The sequence below is a fragment of the Nycticebus coucang genome, chromosome 9 (assembly GCF_027406575.1).
Source record: "Nycticebus coucang isolate mNycCou1 chromosome 9, mNycCou1.pri, whole genome shotgun sequence".
Lineage (NCBI taxonomy): Eukaryota > Metazoa > Chordata > Mammalia > Primates > Lorisidae > Nycticebus > Nycticebus coucang.
Window position 1 is genome coordinate 36,240,522 of NC_069788.1, and position 25,337 is coordinate 36,265,858.

A 25,337-nucleotide genomic window follows, 5' to 3' on the forward strand; every position below is an offset into this window, starting at 1 on the left:
CCCGGCTATTTTGTTGTTGTTCTTGTCATTGTTTAGCTGACCCAAGCTGGGTTGGAACCAACCAGCCTTGTTGTATGTGGCTGACGCTGTAACACTGTGCTATGTGTGCTGAGCTGGAATAGGAGAATTTTGAATGGAAAAATTAACACATGCTATAAATTTTAAGGGTCTTCAACAGATAAGTCACTTTGTTTAGGAATATAAAAATGTAGTTTTTATAAATTTGATTAGCTTATACAGTAATTCAGACCTGAGAAGAAAATTAAAAAGGAGAAATTAGGACAGCACCTGTGGCTCAAGGAGAAGGGTGCCGGCCCCATATACCAGAGGTGGCAGGTTCAAACCCAGCTCCCACCAAACTGCCAAGAAAAAAACTAATAAACAAAAAAAAATATATAGGAGAAATTAGAGGGGCAATCTTATTTTTTTCCAGCTAAAAAAATTTAGCTAATACTTCCTTTTAATTTTCTGTTGTTACCCTGAATTTGTCTTTAGTTTTATTGACGTCTTTTGGGGAAAAGGGGTGTAGGGTCTCTTTACTCTCCCTTTAAAAGCCTAGCACTTAAGTCAGGACTGATAATACATAGACCTGCTATCGTACATTAGCCTGTTACAGACAAGCCAAATTTGCTTCTTTTTTTTTTTTTTTGTAGAGACAGAGTCTCACTTTATGGCCCTCGGTAGAGTGCCATGGCATCACACAGCTCACAGCAACCTCCAACTCCTGGGCTTAAGTGATTCTCTTGCCTCAGTTTCCCGAGTAGCTGGGACTACAGGTGCCTGCCACAACGCCCAGCTTTTTTTTGGTTGGCCAGCCGGGGCCGGGTTTGAACCCGCCACCCTTGGTATATGGGGCCGGTGCCTTACCGACTGAGCCACAGGCGCCGCCCGCCAAATTTGCTTCTTTACATTATGTGATAGTAATAATAGTTGAAAGATGATGAACTTTATGGTAGACATACCTGGATTTTAAATCTATTCTTAGAGACTTACCTTTGGAAAAATTAATATTGTACAACTTCAGTTTTCCTACTGTAAAATAGAATGTTGTAGGATTAAATAATATGAAATATAAAATGTAACTAATACCGTACCTCACTCATAACACACATTAATTCCTTTCTCCGTGGTTCCCTTTGGGGCTCAGAACCACTATTTAATAGTTGCTTTCAGTGGCTTTCATAAGTGCTACATAAAAACAATACTTTCTGGGCAAGGTGATTCTGAAAAGAAGGATAATTCTATTCAGAAACTTAAATGGGAGTGAAATCTCACTTTGTAAAGTCAGAGCCTTTACATGCAGCATTTGGGACCTTAACGTTCAGATAGCATCTAGCGCAAGGGTTTCTGGAAGAGAGAAATAAAAAAGGGAGAATGTTGGAGGATGCAGGACTGCCTAACATTTTGTACTTTGCAGGTTATCGAAGAGAGGGAAAAACTAAAGAGTGACCGGGAAGCCCGTCAGAAAAAGATGTACTATCTCAGGACTGAATTGGAGCGGCTTCATAAACAACAAGGTGCCAGCTAGCTACTTTGCATGAATGCCTTTTTGTAGTAACATGAATAGGAGACCTAAATGTAGAGATTTTGGTACTCTCTGATAGGGTCAGTGACCTGAAGCCTCACTTTTTAAAAAAGTTTTTGACATAATTAGACTTACAGGAAAGTGGCAATAGTAGTGCAGAGTATTCAGGTATTCTCCCAGATTAACATTTTGCAACATTTGTTCTATCCTTTTATTTCTCTCTCTCAGTCTTATGTATGTGCCTGCATGTGATTTTTTTCTGAACTTTTTTTTTTTTTGAGACAGTCTCACTCTGTTGCCTAGGCTACAGTGCCATAGCATCAGCCTAACTCACAGCAACCTCAAACTCTTCGATTCAAGCAGTCCGCCTGCCTTAGCCTTCTGAGTATCTGGGACTGCATGTGCCCACTACAACACCTGGCTGATTTTTCTGTTTTTAGTAGAGACAGAGTGTCATTCTTGGTCAGCCTGGCCCTGAACTTCTGAACTTAAGGGAGATTTTGGTACTCTCCCACCTCAGCCTCCCAGAGAGCTAGAATTATAAGCCTGAGCCACCACACCAGGCCTTAACTTAACTATTTATTCTATCCTTTTTAATTCCTAAGTATCTTTATAGGGGAGATACTTGGAGACTATGTAAATATTCAGTTACTCCTCAAACTTCCACCTACTGGTTTTAGCATCCATTGATGATTCTTTCCTGAATCACTTAATATCCATGATAGTTCTTGAATAGTGATTTTCTTTTTTTTTTTTTTTTTTTTTGAGGCAGAATCTCACTTTGTCATCCTCGGTAGAGTGCTGTGGTATCACAGCTCACAGCAACCTCTAGCTCTTGTGCTTAGGTGATTCTCTTGCATCAGCCTCCCGAGTAGCTGGGATGGGACTACAGGCGCCTGCCACAACACCCAGCTATTTTTTTGTTGTTGTTGCAGTTTTGGCCAGGGCCAGGTTTGAACCCACCACCCTCGGTATATGGGGCCAGTGCCTTACTCGCTGAGCCACAGGCACTGCCCTGAATAGTGATTTTCTAATTTGATCTTTCTTTCTATCTTTATTAGATGGCTTTTATGATAAAAAGGAACCCCCCTATTTGTTTATTCATTTATGTCAGTGTGAATTCATGGATTCTTCAGTAGGTTACAATTTTTTTCTTTTTGAGACAGAGTCTCACTCTGTCACCCTGAGTAGAGTGTCGTGGTATCATAGCTCACAGCACTGTCAAACTCTTGGGCACAAGTGATTCTCTTGCCTCAGCCTCCCCAATAGCTGGGGACTACAGGCACCCACCACAACACCCAGCTTTTTTTTTTTTTTTTTTTTGAGACAGGTCTTAAGCTGTCACCCTGGGTAGAGTACTGTGCCATCATAGCTCACAGCAACCTCCAACTCGGGCTCAAGTGATCCTCTTGTCTCAGTTTTTTCTATGTTTTATTAGAGATGGGGTCTCACTTTTGCTCAGGCTGGTCTCCAACTTGTGAGCTGAAGCAATCCACCCACCTCAATCTTCCAGAGTGCTAGGATTACACTGCGCCACTGAGCCACTGCTCCCGGCCAATGCCTAGCTATTTTTAGAGATGGGGTCTTGATCTTGCTCAGGCTGGTCTTGAACCAGTGAGCTCAGGCAATCCACATGCCTCGGCTTTCCAGAGTGCTAGGATTACAGGCGCGAGCCACCGCGTCCAGCAATTATTTATTATAATTACTTATTTCATGCTCAAATTGGTCCAGATTTGGCCAGTGGGAGCCCCTTTGAGTTGGTTCCTATGTCCTTTTAATATAGCCCTATCATTTTTTTTAGTATTTCTTTACTTTTTTTTTTTTTTTTTGTCCAGGGCTGGGTTTGAACCCACCACCTCTGGCATATGGGGCCGGCGCCCTACTCCTTTGAGCCACAGGCACTGCCCAATATTTCTTTACTTTTTGACACAGAAAAGATGTTTGTATGTGGCCTTATTTTTTCGTTGCCCTTGTTAGAGTGCCATGGCATTATAGCTCACAGCAACCTCAAACTCTTGGGCTCAAGCGATTCTCTTGCCTCAGCCTCCCAAGTAGCTGGAACTACAGGCACCCGCCACAATGCTTGGCTGTTATGCTGCTTCACTTTTTATTCCATCTTTACATCTGTGCTTTTAGGAATTTATATATATAATGAGGAAAGAATATTACAAGGCTTCTAAATAATGAAGCTTGGTGATTAGTATGAAAGAACAGAGTAGAAGAAAATAATAATTGCTTTAAGGATGAGAAATTCAGTTAAAATGTCTGGATTTGGACACGTTCGTAGATGAGAAATTATTTATCTTGTGATAATTAATATGAGGACTTGGAATTTAGCCTAGAAGATAACATTGGGTGAGTCTGAGGCAAAATCTAAAACTCAATAAAGAAGTTGTTAAAGTAGGTAGGCATTGAGGTAGGCACCTATAGTCCCAGCTACTCAGGAGGCTGAGGTAGAAAGATCACTTGAGCCCAGGAGTTTAAGGTTGCTGTGAGCTGGACTGATGCCACAGCACTCTAGACTAGACAGTAGAATAAGACTCTTGTCTCAAAAAAAAGGACAAATTAAGATCCCCTTAAATCAGAAAAAGTTAAATATGTGACTTTAAATGGTTTTTATCCTCTGAATAATTGTTTGGCTGCCTAAAAAGGAGACAGCAGCTAGATTCATAGTTACAGCATTTATTAACCTTTTCAGGACACATATACACACAAAATTTGTATATACTATTATGGAAGTTTACAGAGCCTGTGAAGCCTGTCCATAGATCCTAAGCTAATAACCCTTACACACAAGGTAATTATTCTTCTTTACCTTCATAAAAGCTTCACTTATTAAAAAAAAAAAAGCTGGGCGGCGCCTGTGGCTCAGTGAGTAGGGCGCCGGTCCCATATGCCGGAGGTGGCGGGTTCAAACCCAGCCCCGGCCAAAAACCACAAAAAAAAAAAAAAAGCTTCACTTATACCAGCCCATGTAGAAAGAGAGTCTTACTTGCTCTTAGAAACTTTTGTGGGAAAAGATTTTGTAACCATAAAACTAATGGATTACTACTTACAAATGAAAATTACTCATCTTAACTTATTTTTTCTGTTTCTTTTTGTTGACATTTGACTATGCAGGGGAAATGCTACGCAAGAAACGAAGGGAGAAGGATGGCCACAAAGACCCGCTCCTGGTGGAGGTGAGTCGGCTTCAGGATAACATTATGAAGGACATTGCAGAGCTCCGACAACAGGCAGAAGAGGCAGAAAAGAAGCAATCTGAACTGGACAAAGTGGCTCAAATCTTGGGAATTAACATCTTTGATAAATCCCAGAAGTCTTCAAATGACAGTAAAGAGGCTACAGAAAAGCCTGGGAAAGCAGAAAAATCTAAGAGCCCGGAAAAAGTATCATCGTCTTCTAACTCCTCGTCCAACAAGGTAACAACTCAACTTTTCCATTTCTGTTATCTTATGTCTTTCTCTCCATAGACTCCTACAGAAGCTTTGTAACCATTTTCCTAGCTTATTTTTCCAATCTCTTCTTAACTCTTATTAGTAATTTTCTCAAAGTATAGATGAGATCACAGTATTCTTCAGAATTTCAGTAGGGTTTTTTCTTTTTTTTGGAGATAGCATCTCACTTGGTCACCCTTAGTAGGGGGCTGTGGTGTCTTAGCTCACAGCAACCTCAAATTTTGGGGCTCAAGTGATCCTCTTGCCTCAGCCTCCCAAATAGCTAGGACTACAGGTGCCTGCCACAACGCCTGGCTATTTTTATTTTTAGAGACAGGGTCTTGCTCTGGTCTCGGATATGTAAGCTCAGGCAGTCCACCCACCTCGGCCTCCCAAGTGCTCGGATTACAGGCATGAGCCACTGCGCCCAGCTTCAGTAGTTCTTTATTACTCACAAAATAAAAATCCTCATTATTTAGGGCCTTCCATGTCGTTTAGCATTTATCCTTAACCCACTCCAGTCTGGCTTCTAATCTCACACTTTCTTGGGGCTTCTTGTTTAGCAACCAGGTTCATGTTCAGGTCACCACCATGTTGCTAAAGCCAGTAGATACAATTCAGTTTGCAGCATTTGATGCAGAGAACTGCTTTTTCCTACAAATATTTTTTCCCCTTGGCTTCTGTTACACTTCTTTTTCCTCCTACTACACTGGCTACTGCTTCTTAGCCTCCTTTACTGTCTATCCTCTTGTATATGATCTTCAAATACAGTGGAACCTCTGTAAGGTGACAACCCAAGGGCCTGTAACAAACTGGTCAACATATGGAGGTGGTCAACATAAGGAACTAGGCCTACGGTTGTGGTATGTACATGTGGTGCGTGCCCAGTCTATGAAAATTAGGTCAACTTCAGAAAGTGGTCAATGTAGGTATATAGTCAACTATGGAAGTTCTGCTGTATTTGAGTTTCTCAGGGCTCAATTCTAGTCCAGTTCTTCAGAATTCTGTTCTCTCCCTAGGCCATTTTATCCCTTTCAATGCTAAAAAGCCATGTATCTTCTGAGTGTCTAACAGCCTGCTTACCATTTCTACTTCCTTGTATAGGCACCTCAAATTCATCATGTCCTAAACTAAATTAATGATAATGTCTAATCTACCTCCAACTTTTTCTTCTCTAGTGTTACCCATTCTCAATGAATAGCACCACTATCCAGCAGTTTTCATGCCTGTAACCTAAAAAGCATTCTTAGTGCTTTCCTTTTCTAACTTCTCCATACCCAATCAATTATATATTCTGTCAGCTCCCCCTCCAGAATAAATCTTAATTCCATCCAGTTTATCTTCACATTGCCATCCAAGTCCAAGACACATCAGAATAAATCTTAATTCCATCTAGTTTATCATCACATTGCCATCCAAGTCCAAGACACATATAGCAATTTGTATTGCTACATTTATTTATTTGTTTGTTTGTTTGTTTATTTTTTAGAGACAGTCTCACTTTGTTGCCCTTGGCAGAGTGCTGTGGCATCACAGCAACCTCCAGCTCTTGGGCTTAGGCGATTCTCTTGCCTCAGCCTCCCGAGTAGCTGGGACTATAGGTGCCCACCACAACGCCCAGCAATTTTTTTGCAGTTTGGCTGGGGTCGGGTTTGAACACCACCCTTGGTATATGGGGCCCTACTCAGTGAGCCACAGGCACCACCCTGTATTGCTATATTCTTAATCCTTTAGCCACATATAGCCAGTGAGAGTGATATTTATTTCCTTGCCTACCTATTCAGCCTCATTTCATGTCTTTTTCTACCTTGCTCCCTATAGTTTCATTATTATCCTTTTCATTCCTTAAATGTCATCCGTCTGTTCCCTTTTTTTTTTCACTAAGCAAGCTAAACTCTTTCCTCATCCCCCCTTCTAACTAACTCATATTTATCCTTCAGATCTTAGTTTAGCAAACTTCAATTTCTGATTGCCTACCAGAGATGTTCAACTTTTTGTTTTCTGTTGTAAATTGAAAGAATAAGAGTTCCTTTGGGCCATTCATTAAATACACAAACACTAACAAAAGCTGATGAGCAAAGAAAGATCTGTGCATACTTTTTGCTATATCCAACACCACAGATAAGCAAAACCAGGCCTCAAATAATAAGCATACAGGCCATGGACCACAGACTGGACACCTTTGGTGTCTGATACACACTCTGGTGATACCTTGTAATTTTCTTATTATGGCATTTGTATGTGTTCCCCCAATCAGATTTCTTTGCATTTTTAAATTTTTTTGAAACAGGGCCTCACTTTGTTGCCCAGGAAAGAGTGCAGTGGTGTTACTATCACTCACTATAACATCAGATTCCTAGGGGTCAAGTATCCTGCCTGAGCCTCCAGAGTAACTAGGACTACAGGCATGTGCCACCAAGTTCAGTTGATTTTTCTGTTTTTTGTAGGACGAGGGACTCACTTATGTTGCTCAGGCTGGTTCTAAGCGCCTGGCCTCAAGCTATCCTTTTGCCTCGTCCTCCCAAAGTGCTAGGATTACAGGTATGAGCTACCATGCCTGGCCTAGATTTTAAGGTTCAAAAGATCAGGGACCATATCTGTCTCATTCTCTAATATAGTCCCCAGTATATAATTTGGTCCCTGGTACATAGTAGTAATTACTGCTCAAGAAACATTACAGTATATCTTATACTCCCAGTACCTCAAAATGCTTATAGCTTTCAAGATGTGCAATATACTGTTATACTTCTCTGATTTTGCATTTAGAATCCTCTAAGCCTAGAATAATATTTCTCTTAATTCCACTCATCTATTAAGGCCTAACTTGAATACATGAAGAATTCCCAGAATTCCACTCTTCTTTAACATTCACATAATAATAGCATTGTTTCTTTGTAAGATTTATTTCATTTTGTTGTACTTAACAAGTGTTCTCATGTCTGTCTCCTCCACTAAATGAGAGCTTCTTGAGAGTAAAAGAATATAGCTTATTTATATTTTTCATGGCATACAGTATGTCTGTCATATAGTATAGTATGTTCAATTAATGTTGAGGGGTAGGAAAAAAGATATATTCTGTATTACCTATCACCCGATCTCTAATTTCTCCTTGTCTTCCTGGGAGAGTACTCTTTCTCAGACAGGTAGAAGTGTAGTCTTTTTATACCTAGGTCTTGAGTCCAGGGCCATTGATGGACCTTTATAGTTGACTTACACATTCTTGTTCTACACTCACTCCATGATAATTTATCATCTTGATTGGGGTGAGTCTTTATGTTCTCTGAAGCTAATGGGGTATGCTTTTGGTTTTCACCTCAGCAGTAAGGAATGTTGTATCTATAACCTTTCTTTCTTATCTGTCCTTAGTATTTCTTCTTTCTTTACCACTTTTTAAAATGTTTAGTTGGTTTGAGGTTTTCTTTTTCTTTATGTTTATTTCAGAAAAGTAGTAAAAATGCACATTTCCATCTGTCTAGAGACAACTATTATTTAATAATTTGGTGCATATTATTCCAAATAGTCTTTTTTCCATTAATTCATTTAACAAATATTAATTGATCACAAAGAAAGGATCACTTACTAGTCCAGATATGGGAAGTATAGTAGGGAACAGTATAGACAAGGTTCCTATTCTCATGGAAAAGAAGACAGGCAATAAATAAATAAATAAATATATGTTATATAATGATGAGGGCCTAAAAAAGGAAAACAGGATAAGAGATATAGAGTGGTTAGGGAAGGTCTTTTGGAGAAAGTGATGTTTAACATTCTACCTTTATTTACATACGTTTATTGATTATTCAAGTGCATGTTGTTACTTTTCTCAGTATATCAGAAACATCTTTTTATATTAGTAAACAGTTCTACAATATCATTTTTAACAATCTTAATTTTTGTTGTTGTTTTTGTTATATGGATTGCAAAATTTATTTAACTGTTCAGAGGACCTGTTTGACATAATAATCTTCTTAGGATAAATGTCAAGGAATGTAATTGGTGGGTCAAAAGCTATACAAAACTTTGATTAGGCCAGGCATGATGGCTTACACCTATAATCTTAGCACTCTGGGAAGCCAAGGCAGGAGGATCACTTGAGTTCAGGAGTTTGAGACCAGCCCAAGCAAGAGCAAGACCCCGTCTCTATCAAAAAGTAGAAAAACTCCTGTAGTCCCAGCTACTCGGGAGGCTGAGGCAAGAGAATTGCTTAAGCAATTCAGGAGTTGGAGGTTGCTGTGAGCTATGTGAGGCCACGGCACTCTACCGAGGGCCATAAAGTGAGACTCTGTCTCTACAAAAAAAAAAAAAAAAAAAAGTAGAAAAACTTAGCCAGGCATGGTAGTGAGCACCTGTAGTTCCAGCTATTTTAGAGGCGGATGCAGGAGGATCATTTGAGCCCAGGAGTTTGAGCTATCATAATCCCACTGCACTCTACCTAGGGCAACAGAATGAGTCTATTTCTAAAAAAAAAAGTAAAATTTCTCCCAGTGCTTATTCTCCCCTCCTTGGTCTTACTTGTAAATTTTATATTTTGTGTGGTTGGTTTGAAAAACAATTAAATGGGCAAACTAAAATCTTTTTGTGCTTCAAAAACACTTTTTTTGAGATGTGTAATAGATATTCTTAGATTATCTTTTAGGAGATGATGCCAGTTATATTCCCACCAGTAGTATATGAACTCTCCCATCCCCTACCTGTTGGGTGTGATCTTTTTTTGGGGAGGTGGGGTGATCTTTTTAGTGACTCTTGAATAGGATTCTGGTAGGGAAAGAGTATCTTTGAAATCTCTAATTGTTTATCTTTCTGTATCCTGTTGTCTTCTCCCCACCAACTAATATTACAGGTGCCCAATTCCCTCATCTTGTCTACTATAGCACTTCATACTTAACCCTCTTTGTTGCAAAATTATCTTTTTTTCTGTGCCTTACTCATCAGCCTTAACCAAAATTCTGATTTCCTGAGTATCTTGTTCACAGCGTGGTAACAAATTAATTTATATTATTTATTATTGGTAACTTAATGTTGGGGAGTCGATAATCTTTAAAAAAATATATTCAGGTTAATACAGAGGTGTTAAATATTAACAGTGATATTTTAGGCAGATAGGAATATTTTACCTAGATTCTTTTAATTCTTCCCTTTGTCTGCTTTGTCTATGTACAACACCAACCGTACTCTCTAGTTTTCCAAACCAGGATGCATGTGATAAGTGAATTCAGTATCACCTATTTTCTGCATTTGCTTTGTTTAACCTATCAATTACTTTTTCCATTTTGGCTTTTTTCCCTCCCTAGTTTCCATTATGATTTTCTTTTTTTTTTTTTTTAGAGGCAGAGTCTCACCTTATTGCCCTTGGTAGAGTGCCGTGGTGTCATACAGCTCACAGCAACCTCCAACTCCTGGGTTTAGGTGATTCTCTTGCCTCAGAGTCCTGATCTGGGACTACAGGCACCCACCAAAAGCCCGGCTAGTTTTTTTGTTGCAGTTTGGCAGGGGCTGGATTTGGCCGAGGGGCCAAACTCAGTATATGGGGCCAGCTCCCTACCCACTGAGCCACAGGAGCCGCCCTCCATTATGATTTTCAAATTTAACTAACATATTTACTTGTATAGGTAACACATTCAACATCTACCAGAGAGTATACAGTGAAAAGACTCCTATCCATACTTTGTTCTCCAATTCCTTTTTCCAGAGGTAGCTAATGTTTCTATAATCTTGGATGATACTCTAGAGATATTTTAGGATATGTAAATAAATATATTGGCCACTGTGATTTATTCTTCATGGTGCAATAGCACTATAGATTCTGAGCCTAGAGACACATTACTCTTGGGGTTCCTCCAAGCTTGTGCAACTTTAGGCATTGGAAATATGGTCATGTGGTCATATTTCTATTTTTGCCACTTTTTTTCAGACAGATGGAGATTGCTTTGAATTCCTTGTAAGTGCAGGTTTTTCCTCTCTAGGAGTCAAAAGTAAACAACGAGAAGTCCCATACTAAGAGCCCTAAGCCTGCCGAAAGCCCCCAGGCAGCTACTAAGCAGTCGGATCAGCCCACTGCTGCTTATGAGTATTACGATGCTGGCAATCACTGGTGCAAAGACTGTAATACCATCTGTGGGACCATGTTTGACTTCTTCACTCATATGCACAATAAGAAGCACACACAGGTAGGTGTCCTGCTCTCTGTTATTTCTACTCTCATCCTTATTCCCCTCAAACTTCTATACCCCCATCTGCATTACAAAGCTGGAAAATGAAATATTCTCACATGGGAAGGAGTCCCAATCTGAAGAGCCAAGAATTACCAACAAAGGAGACACCGTCCCCAGGTCTCAGTGCAGGGGACCTGCCTGTAACTAAACACCATGATAAGTGTAAGTGAGGCTTCTGCCTCTTTTGATTCCTTGAGTACCTGATTTTTTGTTTCATTTTATCTTTCTAGTATTTGCTCTAACACATGTTTACCTTTTCCACAGGTGATTTCCGTTTAAACAGTTGGCAGAGGGGGTGGGGGTGGGTAACTGGGGCTTCTGGTCCCTGGTCTTATGTGTGGGAGAAAAAAAGAAAAGTGGGTCATTGAGTTTTTAGTGCTGTTGAGTGAGCGCCTCTGCCTCTTACAAATAGACACTGGATCCCTACAACAGACCTTGGGCTTCAAAGACCCAGAGTGAGGCCAAGCAAGATGCTATAAAGCGCACTGACAAGATAACTGTTCCAGCAAAAGGTATGTTTCCTCTGTGCCCTCTTTGTGATTTCCCTATGTCTACCAAGGAAGAGGTGTCCCTAAACTAAGGTGCTAGGAAGCAGCATAGTGTGCAGCATAGCCATTTCTTTTAACAAACCTATAAGAATGCCTTCTTTTTTTTTTTTTTTTTGAGACAGTTTCACTATTTGCCCTTGGTAGAGTGCTGTGGTTTCACAGCTCACAGCAACCTCTAACACTTGGGCTGAAACAATTCTCTTGCCTCAGCCTCCCAAGTAGCTGGGACTACAGGTGCCCGCCACAACACCCAGCTATTTTTTTGTTATAGTTTCATTATTGTTTGGCAGGCTCGGGCCAGGTTTGAACCCACCAGCCATGGTGTATGTGGCCGGTGCCCTAGCTGCTGAGCTACAAATGCCAAGCCAAGAATGCCTTCTGTGTATAAAACAATATACGGGGTCCTGAAGCTATAAAGAGATCTATAAGACAATGATTTCTACCCATATGGTCAAAAATAAGACAGATTTTAAACATATACTCTTAAAACTGTAATATCATTGGTTTACGTACCAAAATCTTATTTACTTAAAGTTTAGGGGAAAAGGACATTGAGGAATACAGTAATTTAATTGCTTTTCAACTAAGAAGTATGAAATATTTTGAGTCATTGTTAAGAGGTAATTTCCATTTAAAAAGCTGGGAAGTAGAAAGTTTCTTCGTCTTTAAACTTTTCAAGTTTTTTTTGTTGTTGTTGTTTGTTTGTTTGTTTTTGAGACAGAGCCTCAAGCTGTCACCCTGGGTAGAGTGCTATGGCATCATAGCTCACAGCAACCTCCAACTCCTGGGTTCATTGTTGTTTGGTGGGCCCAGGCTGTATTTGAACCCACCAGCTCAGGTGTATGTGGCTGGCACCTTAGCCGCTTGAGCCACAGGTGTGGAGCCAAACTTTTCAAGTACTTAACTTTCATAAGTTGCCAGAGTTGCTACTATGTCCTTTCGATTTTTTTTTTTTTTTTTGAGACAGGGTGTCACTTTGTCTCTTTCGATAGAGTACCATGGTGTCACAGCTCATAGCAACCTCAAACTCTTGGGCTCAAGCGATTCTCTTGTCACAGCCTCCCGAGTAGTTGGGACTATAGGCGCCTGCCACAACACCCAGCTATTTTTAGAGACAAGGTCTCACTCTTGCTCAGGCTGGTCTCAAACCTATGAGCTTGGGCAATCCACCTGCCTTGGCCTCCCAGAGTGCTAGGATTACAGGCATGAGCCACCACTCCTGTCCCTGTCCTTTTTGATTATTATATAAAGATTTCCTGAGTAATGAATTACCAACATGAGAGATCCTTATATAAATGGTAATGGTAGTGGTCTGTTTGGGAGTATAATTTTTAAATCTCCTAACAGGCTTTGTACTAGAGTTTGAGGAGAATCAACAACAGGAATGGGTCTAGCACCGGAAACTTGTGAATTAACCAGTTAGTGTTCCCAAGAGGTAGAAAGAATAGAGGTCTAGAGTTAAGCCTTAGATTGAGAAAACTATACCAATGTAATTCACCTAACTGCTACTTTGACTTCAAAGTGTACTACTCCTATATACTGTAACCATTTTACTGCAGAGAGGTGATGGGATTTCCCTTAGTTGCTGTTATTCTAGATGGAAACAGCTTATTTCTTTGACTTTTTTTTTACTTCTTCTAGGCTCTGAGTTTCTGATTCCCGTCACTGGATTTTACTGCCAGCTGTGTGAGGAATTTTTGGGGGATCCAATTTCTGGGGAGCAACACGTGAAGGGTCACCAACATAATGAGAAATATAAGGTTGGTCTTTGTAGTAGTCTGTGGAGTTTCCACCTTCCTGCAGTAATTCTTTTGACTTTGTCAAACAACTTCAGAGCCAGAAAAAGTCATTGACACTTCCCATTTTATATAACCATGAGGAAGTTCTCCTCGATCCTAATGAGAGATACTGAACTGATAGAACCACCTATATCCTTGAGGAAGATTATACTGGGAATTTCTACTATGTGAACTCTTAATAGTGGTGGGGCCAAGATTTTTCTCTTATAGTATGTTGTCTAGTTGTTGAGCCTTTATATTTTCTCTTCCCAGAAATATGTGGATGAAAACCCATTATATGAGGAGCGGCGGAATCTGGACCGCCAAGCTGGCTTGGCCGTGGTCCTGGAGACAGAACGGCGACGGCAGAGTGAGCTAAAGCGCAAGCTTAGTGAGAAACCAAAGGAGGAGAAGAAAGAAAAAAAGGCAAAGGTCATGAAGGAAATGAAGGAGGATGACAAGGTCTCTGATGAATTAGAAGACCAACTCTCCGAGGGTAGGAATTCCCCTGAAAAAGCCGAAAATAAAAGGAACACCATCAAACTTCAATTAAAAGAAGAGGTAAAGAAGGAATCACCAACTTCATCTTCTTTTGGGAAATTCAGCTGGAAGAAGCCAGAAAAAGAAGAGGAAAAAAGTTCAGTGGTAACCCCAAGTATCCCTAAAGAAGAGATCATGGAAAACAGTAAAGACAAAGAGGATGGCAAAGCTGAAGCTGGAAAGGCAAAACCCATCAAAATCAAGCTCTCCGGGAAAACTGTTGTTGCACATACCAGCCCTTGGATGCCTGTTGTGACAACTTCAACACAGACTAAGATCCGACCCAACCTGCCTATTCCATCCACGATACTCCGCAAGTCAGGTTCAGCCACAGTGAGCAAACCAGCTCCTCTTAACACCTTTCTGTCCATCAAATCGTCTGGAACCACTGCTAAACCTCTGCCAGTGGTTAAAGAGTCTTCAGCTGATCTTCTCTTACCTCCAGACATCATCTCTAAGGCATTTGGAGGGGAAGAGGTAATTCTAAAAGGGTCTCCAGAGGAAAAAATGGTGCTGGCTGAAAAAAATGAGCCATCCCATATACCAGAGCAAATGCTACCACCTCTCCCACCACCACCACCACCACCACCACCTCCCCCACCCCCAGCTATACCTCATCCAGCTGCCCCATCTGCTGCACAAGCAAATGTTGTCTTGACTCCAGTAAAATCAGTTGTATCTCAGACTCTCAGCCCTGGATTCCAGGGCCCTACCATTTTGAACCCAGTGTTGCCTGCGGCCATCATGGCCTCAGCACAGCCAACTCCCATTCCTTCTGATGAGACAGCTCCTGGGGTGAGTGAGAGTGACCGGGACCAGACCCTATTCTCTGTGTTAGTACGTCCTCCGCCACCCCTCTCAAGTGTGTTCAGTGAACAAGCAAAAAAATTGGAGAAACGAAATTCATGCTTAGCCACAGCCAATGCTAAGGACCTATATGACATATTCTATAGTAGTGGGGGAAAGGGGGGCCCTGAGACTAAGCTGAGTGGTGGTCTATTGGCCAACGGGGAAAACAGCAACCCCTCTAGACCTGAAAGTTTAGACAACTCTTCCACTTCTTCTTTGAACAGCAGTGCATCCCAAGAGAAGTCTCAAGATAGTGGTTTGGCTACTGCTTCTGTAGTCAACAACTCTGAAAAGCCCCTTGCAAAAACTCTGGTGCCCCTAGGGAAGTGGTCAGTGGTAGAACACATAGACCCAAAAAGCAGAGGCAGCAGCTATGGCTTCTTACAGCCTCTGACAAGGTTATGTCAAAGCAGACCTTACGAAACTCTTACACCAAAGACAGACACTTTGGCTTTGTGGACTTCTAGTTCTTTCCAGAATGACACTAATAGGGATATAGCTCCAGAGGAGAAAACTGAGCTTGACCTAGGAGAGCCGGGGCCACCTGGTGTAGAACCAGCCCGTCAGCTCTTAGATATACACTGCTATACCAAGAAGTCTAAGAAGTTGGTAGAAATCCACCTCATAGAATCTGGTAAGCAGAATAAAGAACGCCAAGAGCTCCATTATCCTGAGGATTTTAGAGAAAGTGAGGTAGACACACACACTGAACTAAAAGGAAGGGTAGCAAAACTCTGTGAGGGGGTAATTGAAGAGGGAACCAGGAGCAACGCTGGGCCACACAGCATAGAAAATTCTAATCTAAACCATGGGAACAGGTACATGTGGGAAGGAGAAGTAGAACAGCCTAAGTTGCTAATGATTGACAAGGAGGCTGAACAGTCCAAGAAATTGACAGGAAGTGAAACTACAAGTAAAGTAGTGATTGAATTGAGTGCACAAGCTCTCTCGTCCACAAAGACAAAACTAGACACATATCCATCAGAAGCTAGGTCATTACTCCTGAACCCACAAGATAAACCTGTGAAAATTTCTGCTCCAGAACTGCATCTTGAGACTCCAGTCAGATCTACTGTGTGTTTAACAGATAGTTCACAGGAACAAAGAGTTTCAGCTGGTAGTGAGGAATGGTTAGAAAATTCAGCTCCAGAACCAGCATCTAGAACTTTTAGGTACAGAAGCCTCCAACTCAAGAGAGAAAGATCAAAAGACTTTCAAGGTCAAAAGATCTATGAGCTGGCTGTTTGGGATGAGAACAATAAGAAGCCAAAGACCTGGGAGAGCCCAGAAAAACCAGAAGTAGAAGCTCTGGAGCTACGAGATGTCCATCCAGAATTAACAGTGACAATAGGAAGCAAGGCCTTAGAAGACTTTGAAGCTACAGATTTAAAGGTAGAGGAGCTTGCCACTCTGGAAAATCTGAGGAGTATGCATGTTGATATCTGCAATACTCAAGTAGACCCAGCACATAGATCACCAGCCACCCTGTCTCAGAAAGTGTGTGAAGAAAATTCTATATCACCTCTAGAGTGTAATCCCTCTGTTTCCACTGACTTTGAATCAATCCCATCTTTTTCTGGTTTTCCATTAGATTCTCCCAAAACCTTGGTGCTTAAATTTGAGACGGAGAGTGAACTAAACTCATCTAATCCAAGAAGCAGAATCACTTCTAACATTGTGAAAACTGAATTTCCTCTAGAAAATGTTGACCGTGGCTTGGGGGCCCTAGAGGGAATGCACCAGGCCCTCGACCTTTTAGCAGGAGGAATGATGCCTGAGGAAGTAGAAGAAACTTGCCAATTAGAGAAACAAGAGTCACTCAGATTAGAATCAGAAACAGTTAATCCTGCAGGCCTTGGGCCATCTCCTTGCCTTCCAGACCTTGTTGACTTTGTAACTCGGACTTCTGGGGTTCAGAAAGAGAAACTGTGTTCTCTACTCTCTGAGCCAGGTGACCCTCCTAAGTATAGTTCCCTGGAGATGGGCCCACTACCACTAGAAATACCTGATGCATCCATCACAGACACAGCAGTTCCTCAAGTAGATGAAGACAATGGCAACACTTTGAATTTGGTAAAAATTTCAGCTTCACAGTCTTCTCCAAGGGAACAGGTAGTTGGAGGCAATGTGGTCCCTGAGGAAATGGTTGAACAAGAAGCTACAATTGATGCCATCCAGGACCACACAGAATCCAGTGTTTACAAGCAAGAATAAATACCCAGAGTTATTTGTGGATGAATCTAATTGGCTTCTAGAAATCAGACACCCAGAGGATTCAGGACTAGTTTATTATCTCACCTGGAACCTACACCAAGAGATGCAGTCAGCTACAGTATATGTTTGTGGAAACTAAAAAATTTACCTCCCTTTTCCCTTTCCCTTTAAGATACTAGACAAATCAATCATAACTTCTATACATATCTGTAAAAAGTGTTTTCTGTTAATTTTTGTTTGTTTGTTTTGGCCAATTTTGTCATTAAAATCAAATGTCTATCTGCCTCACCACATAGTGTGCTCCGATTGTATTTTGGCTTTGACTCTGCCATTCCTGGAATGTGGGGGAGGAGGAAGGGAGAGATGACTTCTCCGATTTTTGTGTTGTATTCCTACCCAATTTCCTGGGCAGCTGATGGATCTCTGAACACCAGAGAGCTTACTAAAGTGGAAAACTTGAAGGAGGAATTGTTCATCTTTAGGCTTTCATTTGGACGCCTTAACATTGTTTGAAATGTACCATTAATAATTGTTTTGTTACTGGCTACTTCCCTTATTGGCATGTCAACTCCTGTATGTGCATCCCTTACTCTGTTGCCTTTGCTTGAGATGGTCCTGCTAACTCACAGACCTGGATGGAAATGGCCTCAGTAAACATGGAAGAAAATCTGGCAGGCTCACTTTTGGAAGACGACAAATCGGTAAGGCTTAATATTCGTGGCTCAGTGTTGGAAGCAGATACACTTTTGGGGATCACTTTTTTTTGAAATGGCCTTTTTTCATTGTATTGTGATTCAGTAACACTTTGTACTAAATTGTGTTAAATTGTTCAGTGGCCATTTCTGTACTGAAGAGGTAGAATTTCAAATTTGTCTTGGGATTGGACTCATTCCTTGTTCCACAAACCTGATGTATCTTTTCCTCTTCCTCCTTCCCTGAATTATGTCCACCATAGTGTGATGTTTTGGGTTGTACATTTTGTTTAAAAGATTAAAGAAATTTATGAGTTGTCTTGGGCATGTTTAACTTTATTTTTCATGTGTTAATTACTTGGAATAAATGCATTAATCTCATGTTTCTTTCTGGATTTTTGTTTTGAAACCACACATGTTTGAACTTGAAAGGAAAACTAGAATAATGAACTCTTGGCTGCCTTACTGTCAACTGACACCCTTTCTTTCACTTGTTAGAGCTACTTTCTTCATGCCAGAATGTTAAATCATATAATCTGTGCCCCAGTGCTGCCAGGATGGGTAGTGAGTAGTCAGCTGGTCTGGTATTGGCATTTTCCAATTTGAAGCTTTTTATATATCCTTGTGTTGACTTTCCCAAGGATCTTCTGGGAAGTAAGGTCCCCTAGGACAATCAGGTTCTTGTTAAAGGTGCTCTTGGGAACCAGAGAACTGAGTCCTCAGATTTTCTAATCTCTGTCCCAGAGTCCTAGTCCCCTCCTGTTCCTCAGGGATAATTTGAAATTGCTGATCATTTTTTCCTAAGATTTTTTTTTTTCTATTTCTTTGTGTGCAGAGCTATAGAATCCCTAGGTTGAGTTTGGGAGGTTATTTAATTTTAGAACCTTGACTAATTTCAGTTTGGAAGTTATCCTGGTCTTTCTTCATCATATTGGGGAAAGGGCACAGATCTGAGCTAGATCCTTGAATATACCTCAGCAATTTGCTTGCTGTGATTTGTGACAGGTTACTTTACTTCTGTGTCATAGGGTTGTTTCATTTTCCTGTTTTTAAAAAGATCATCTCCATCTCGGCACCAAATATGTACAGTGCTAGGCCATCCTGTCTGTGTAATCTTTCTAGGCCTGTTTTTTTGTTTGTTTGTTTGTGGGGTTTTTTTGTTTTTGTTTTTTTTTTTTTGTTTTTAGTGAAGCCTAAATCCAGTGAATTTTTCTGGCTTAGAAATAATGGACTAGCTCAAAAGGTATCTTTTAGTAAAGCTTAAGCCCAGGTGAGCTGAGCTTCAGAGAAATTTGTTTTCCCAGAGAAATTCTCCTTCCCCATCCTTATAGGTTATCTATAGGAATTCCGTAAAAATAAGAATTTTAAATGCCAGTTGTACTGATGGTCAGGATTATTCACTTATAAATTCACCTCTATTTGGGGAGAGACAGGTGGCTTTAGGGAAGAGTGGAGAAATTTGATCATACCCAGGTCCCAATCTAATGTCACTTCCTCTCAGAGTCACAATCTTACTCTCTAGGTTAGGAAGGGTCCACTTGAGAGGGGTGACAAGAGAGAGGCAGAGCCTAGGAAGGGCAGAACTAATACAAGTAGCTGGGGCTAGAGTATTTTGAGCCTAAGCTTTGGTAGCCGTTCCTCTTGTGCTGTATGGACAACTTCAAGATTTACACCAAATGTGTCTACCAATCTGGGGCTTTTTCTGGATTAATGCTCACTTCTAAGAAATTAAGGAATGTCATTCTTACCTTCCTTGAACCAGCAGAGGAAGAGCTTTTAGTATTTTGCAGTATAGACAGGCAGTATTGTTAGCTTCTCCTTCAATCAACAGGATCTAGCTTTGCAGCCCATCCAGAGAAGCCAGGTAAAAGAAAGGGCAGAATTCTAACCCAATAGCCTAGTGCCTAGAGTTAGAGCATATTCGTTCGTTTTATTCACTGTTATCACAATACTAAATAAGTGTTCAACTTGTAATTACGACACAAGCATGTAAGCAGTGGGCTCTGATCTTTACATGTGGCTTGTGTTATAACTTTTGAATTTATACAAACATCAAGACAGATTTTTATTGGACTCCTTCAACTGTGAAAACAAATGATCAGCACTTACATTTGAATTGGGCAAATACCTAATTTTATTTACATTGTAGAAATAAGCCCCTAAAAAGTCTACTTAGCTTTGTGAATGAAGGCCTCCTGATTTATAAGCATCATTCTTCTATTCAAAGCTGTTCACAGGGCACATAATCTTTGTTTCTGCTGATAATATAGGTGAGTGTTACCACTTTACCCCAAGCCACTTCATCTCTCTAAAAAGTCAAAAAGTTAATGTTTTGGTAACAGTACGCCAGAATATGAGTCCATAATTTTTCAGACTACCAGGTTTGGGTACTAAGGAAGAATGGGGTAGGGGGTAGGGCAGATACAGGCATCCTATAGGGATATTAAGTGTATTGTTTAAAAATTTGGGGTAGGTTTCAAGAGGAGGTGGTAACCTACAAAAGAAGTAAGGGGAGTGGTTTTTAAAAATATATGTATATATTCCTAAACTTTGGTTCTCCTTACCTCAACAAAGCTTACCTACCAAGCCCAGGATGAGAACCTAAGCAAAGTATTCATTTATTAACCATTTATGTGAAAGCATGAACAAATGAAAATAGTTTGGGAATGTGAGCACATTTCATGTTTATTTGGAATTTTATTTTACAGTAATATTTATATAATTTTTAAAAAACTATGTGATAACTATTTATTGATAACCCAAGGAAATCAGAGTTTATAATCAAAATCTTCTCTTAAAAAAATAGTACATCTCTCCTGATTTGCCCTCAATCCATATAAATTTTCAGAAAAAAAATAAATATGTATATTTGTGTTGTAGCACTTAACATAGTTGTAATTCTACATGTATGTTTCTTTGACTAATATGTTTCCCCCACCTTCTCCCAATTACGTTATAAACTCTCCAAAGCAGGAAGTTTGTCTTTACTTAACTGTTTTTTTTTTTTTTTTATCATTGTATTCACGGTGCAATTGCCTGGCACATAGATGGTGCACAATAAAAAATTTGTTGAAAGAATTAATGTGGTAGTATCAGCTGTTTTTATTAACTGATTGTTGATACTTAGTAATTTATAAATAGATAAATACTGTAAATTGCTGATTGTATTTGCTGGATGCTTAGCACTTCTGAAGCTAACTGTCCTCTCGCTTGTGTCCTAAATCTTTGCATACAAATCACTATCAATAGCAGTGAGTACATATGAAAGCTGCTGTTATTTCCCTCATTTCCACAGCATTTCGGAATAGTGATGCTAGGCTAGAAGGGGAATACACTGCTCCTGCAGCTCCTAGAAGAGAACCTGAGGATGGGAAAGAACGTTAACATTAGAGGTAGCAGAGAAAGGTTTGGGGTCTGTAATTTTAGGTGGCTCTCTTTCTCCTTCCAACTAGATTCCATAAGCATGTTGAAGTCAGTTCAGCCCCAGATCTCTCTGATTTGGCTAAAGGAGTAATTCAGTACCTTATGGCCCCAAATTTTCTTACCATTTCATCAAAACTAAATCGTATCAAAAAAAATTTGCCTTGGGAAGAGGGATGGTTTCACTTTTTATTTGTATCTCTTGTTTTGTTTCAACATTCTGACCATGAAAATGCGTTTTCTAGAAAAAACATTTTTTATGCATAAAATGTGTACACATGCAAACACATACAATATGTAATGTTTATATAATTAAGGGTCATCTGGTATTGTGTATAGGCTGTACAATTTTATGTATTAAAAAATAATGGTTTGGGTTTTTTTTTAAGTTGTGTATCTTATGCTCAGTGAATCCCTGTCTTCACTTCTTTTGCCTATTTTTCATCATTATAAGTAAGTCTGCTCCTTTTTCCTCAAGACTACCTAAATTCCTCTCTTCCCATCAATGCTGGACAACATATCTTCTTCAAGAATCTGTTACCATTATTTCCTCCTCCTCCTCGTTTCTTTTTTCACTTCCCCTTCTCTTGCCCCTCTATGCACAATTGAGCGGATTGTGCATATCCATTAATGTTGTATAAGCACTTCTACATTAAGCGACATAAATCAAGATACCTGTCTTCACAAAGCTTAATTTAATGCAGTTACAGAAACGACATCACAAAGTGTTTGTTACATGCAAAAGAACAGAAGATAATTCAGATATCTAGATGTAATGATTTAAAACTTTGTAGGCTTTTGTTCCTTCTATTTGCAGAGGATCAAGCAAGAAAAGAGTTTTTAGGAAATAAGGGAAGTGAGTATGTTTAAGGGAAATGAATTAACAGGATGAAAATAGAGGCTGAATTAACATAATGGGAAAACAAAAGGTAGAGAATGTGGAGAAAGATAGCAAAGAGATAAAATCAACCATGTTGAGGTGTTATTTTCTTTTCATTTCTCTGATACTCTGCCCCTATTAAGGTTTCATCCAGCCTTCCTATAGCTCACCTACATAAAGATGATTATGATCACATTGTTACTGACTCTTCACCTACCTGTTTTCCTTTCTTTTCAGGGGCAATTCCAGAAGTCTTCAGATTTTCAAAAGGAAGGACTACAGCAGACATTTCTGGACCAGGGAGGCAGACATAGAAGCCACAGAGACCATGGGAATAATGAACGCCCTTGTGGCCAATAGGCAATCATTTCAAGGGTCTGACTTCCAGAAGGTGGGTATGGCTGTTGGGAGTTCAGTGGGTTGTGGAGAAGGCCCTGTCATTTTAGCTGCTAGGAAATGGTAAGTGAATGAAAAAAAAAAAAAATATATATATATATATACACACACACACACACACATATACACACACACACAACAGTAGAAGAGGAACAAGATGAGAATGGACATAGAAGGTATGCTTTTTATGTGTGTGCATGTGTTTGTTTTTGTTTTTGAGACAGAGTCTCACTTCTGTTGCCGTGGGTAGGATGCCGTGATGTTATAGCTCACAGTAACCTCAAACTCTTGGGCTCAAGAGATCCTTTTGCCTTAGCCTCCCGAGTAGCTGACACTACAGGTAGCCATCACTGTGCCTGACTAGTTTTTTCTGTTTTTAGTAGAGACAGGGTCTTACTCTTGCTCAGGCTGGTCTCGAACTCCTCAGCTGACATAGTCTATCTGCCTCAGCCCCCCAGAGTGCTAAGTGCTAGGATTACAGGAGTGCCCATGCCTGGCCAAGGGTATATATTTTAGAGTTGGCATTTCTTACCTCATTTGGCACTGAATAAATTAGCTCCTGAATTTCCATTTTTCATTTTGTGCTATGATATATAAATGCTGTTGAGTTCAGGTCTTGCTGTTCTTCCTGGGCCCTGGACCCCAAAGTCCTCATCAAGTAGAATGTCTCCCATCTCAGTTCCAGCCTCCTTTACTGGTCTATACAAAAACAAAGTAAAATTGAGTATGTCCTTAGAGGAATAGTGTACATGTAGGCAAAGGAGGCTCAACAAGGGGGACAATCACAAAGAAGGTATTTGAAAAAAATACCAGACAACTATCTATCAGTTTCTACTCAGTCTTACTACTTCTCCTACAATATTGAAACTTCTGGAACACTGGAGCAGGAAAGTGTTATTTCAAAACACCTAGGTGAAACCCCTTACTACTCTCTGATATTCTAAAATGCCAGTAGGTACTTCTTTTACTCTTCTTTGTACTTTGGGACTGTGTGCTCCAGAACACAGCAGGAATGAGAACCAGAACCCAGTAAAATTTTGTTGACCTTTAAGTCCCATCAACTCTGAGATTTATTTAATTCTAAGCTGCCTCAATTCCAGATTTACCCAGAAAACTGTCAGTCTGTTTTGGTTTTGATTTATAAACCCAGATACTTTTAGAGTTCTGGAGGTCTAATTTATTAGCTTAATAAATCTATGATAATATATAACCAAAGCCATCAGTGGAAAAAAAAGAAGTTAGTAAAGGGTAAAAAGTACTTTAGAGCCTTTTCCTGCTGTGATTATAACAGGAAAACTCCTTTTTTTTTTTCAAGATAAAGTCTCATTATGTCGCCCTCGGTAGAGTGCGGTAGAGTCACAGCTCACAGTAACCTCAAACTCTTGTGCTTAAGTGATACTCTTGCCTCAGCCTCCCGAGTAACTGGGACTACAGACGCCCGCCACAATGCCCAACTATTTTTTGTTGCAGTTGTCATTGTTCAGCTGGCCTTGGCCGGGCTTCAACCCCCCAGCCTTGGTTATGTGGCTGGTTCCGTAACCACTGTGCTATGGGGACCAAGCCAGGACAACTCATTTCTAATGCATGATGACACATTGGATGAAGCAATGGGAAGCAGCCTGGTGCCAGGGTGCCAACACTTTGTCACAACCACTTTCCTTTGCTCCAGCTTAAGATCTGTTTCTCATCAACTATCACATTCCTTTGTTCAGGGACAAAGATATTGGTCCCAAGCTTGTATACTGAACTATGACTCACAGTCCTACCTTCATCCCCTGCTTTGCTGCTTAGACCTCAATTTTCCAATGGTGTGGGGGGGATGGGCAGAGGAAAAAGAACTTTTCTTAGAACACTTCGGACTTCTTTTGATATGCTAGCATTCACATATATTTTGAAAGATGAAAGTTTAAGGTTCACTTTTTAATTGAAATACTGTCTATAATATTTCACATGACAAAGTTCATCATTTTAAAATGTACAGTTCTATGATTTTTAATATCTTCATTGTTGCCATCACAACTAATTCCAGAATATTTCTATCACCTCCCAAAAAAAACACCCATTAGCAGACATAATTATCTCCTACTCCCAAGCTGCTGGCAATCACCAATCTCTTTTCTGCCTGTATGGATTTATCTATTCTGAACATCTCATGTATCTGGAGCTATACAATATGTGATCTTTTGTGTCAGGCTTATTTCACTTAGCATAATATTCTCAAGGTTCATCTCTATTGTGTCATGTATCACTATTTCATTCATCCATCTAGTTGGTAAACATTTAGATTATTTCCACTTTGGAACTATTATGAATAATGCTTCTATAAATATTCAGATACAAGTTTTTGTGCACACATGTTTTCAATTCTCTTGGATGTATACCTAGTAATAGAACTGCTGAGTCATATATAGTCATAACTATATTTAACTTTTTTGAAGTAAGTTTTTGTATTAAAGTATAATGTTCACATGAAAAAAGCATACACAAAAGAAAAAACACACATCACGACTATTAAGCTTAAAATTTTTCACAAAATGAATATAGCTGGATAACCAACACTGAAATCAAAAACTAAAATATGACCAACATCCCGGGAACCCCTCTTATATTCTCTTCCAGTCACTACTTCCCCAAAATGTAACCACTGTTCTGACTGCTATCTCAGGTGCTATTTTTTTTTTTTTTGTAGAGACAGAGTCTCACTTTATGGCCCTCAGTAGAGTGCTGTGGCCTCACACAGCTCACAGCAACCTCCAACTCCTGGGCTTAAGCGATTCTCTTGCCTCAGCCTCCTGAGTAGCTGGGACTACAGGCGCCCACCACAACGCCCAGCTATTTTTTGGTTG

General features: G+C 40.0%; 1 protein-coding gene across 3 annotated transcripts in view; it reads left to right on the forward strand.

Moving 5' to 3' along the window:
* The window catches only part of ZNF318 (zinc finger protein 318), a 46,785-nt gene that overhangs the window by 16,008 nt on the left and 5,440 nt on the right, over positions 1-25,337 (forward strand). Inside the window, exons 5-11 of one of the 3 annotated variants that reach the window (XM_053601714.1) lie at positions 1,418-1,517; positions 4,646-4,947; positions 10,926-11,129; positions 11,587-11,686; positions 13,364-13,482; positions 13,774-14,835; positions 22,333-22,486. In XM_053601714.1, the coding sequence (XP_053457689.1) occupies positions 1,418-1,517; positions 4,646-4,947; positions 10,926-11,129; positions 11,587-11,686; positions 13,364-13,482; positions 13,774-14,835; positions 22,333-22,455 (2,010 nt within the window). In that variant the 3' untranslated portion in view covers positions 22,456-22,486. Of the gene's footprint in view, positions 1-1,417; positions 1,518-4,645; positions 4,948-10,925; positions 11,130-11,586; positions 11,687-13,363; positions 13,483-13,773; positions 20,833-22,332; positions 22,487-25,337 lie in introns of those variants that run through there. The other 2 variants (XM_053601713.1, XM_053601715.1) reach the window with 2 other exon arrangements.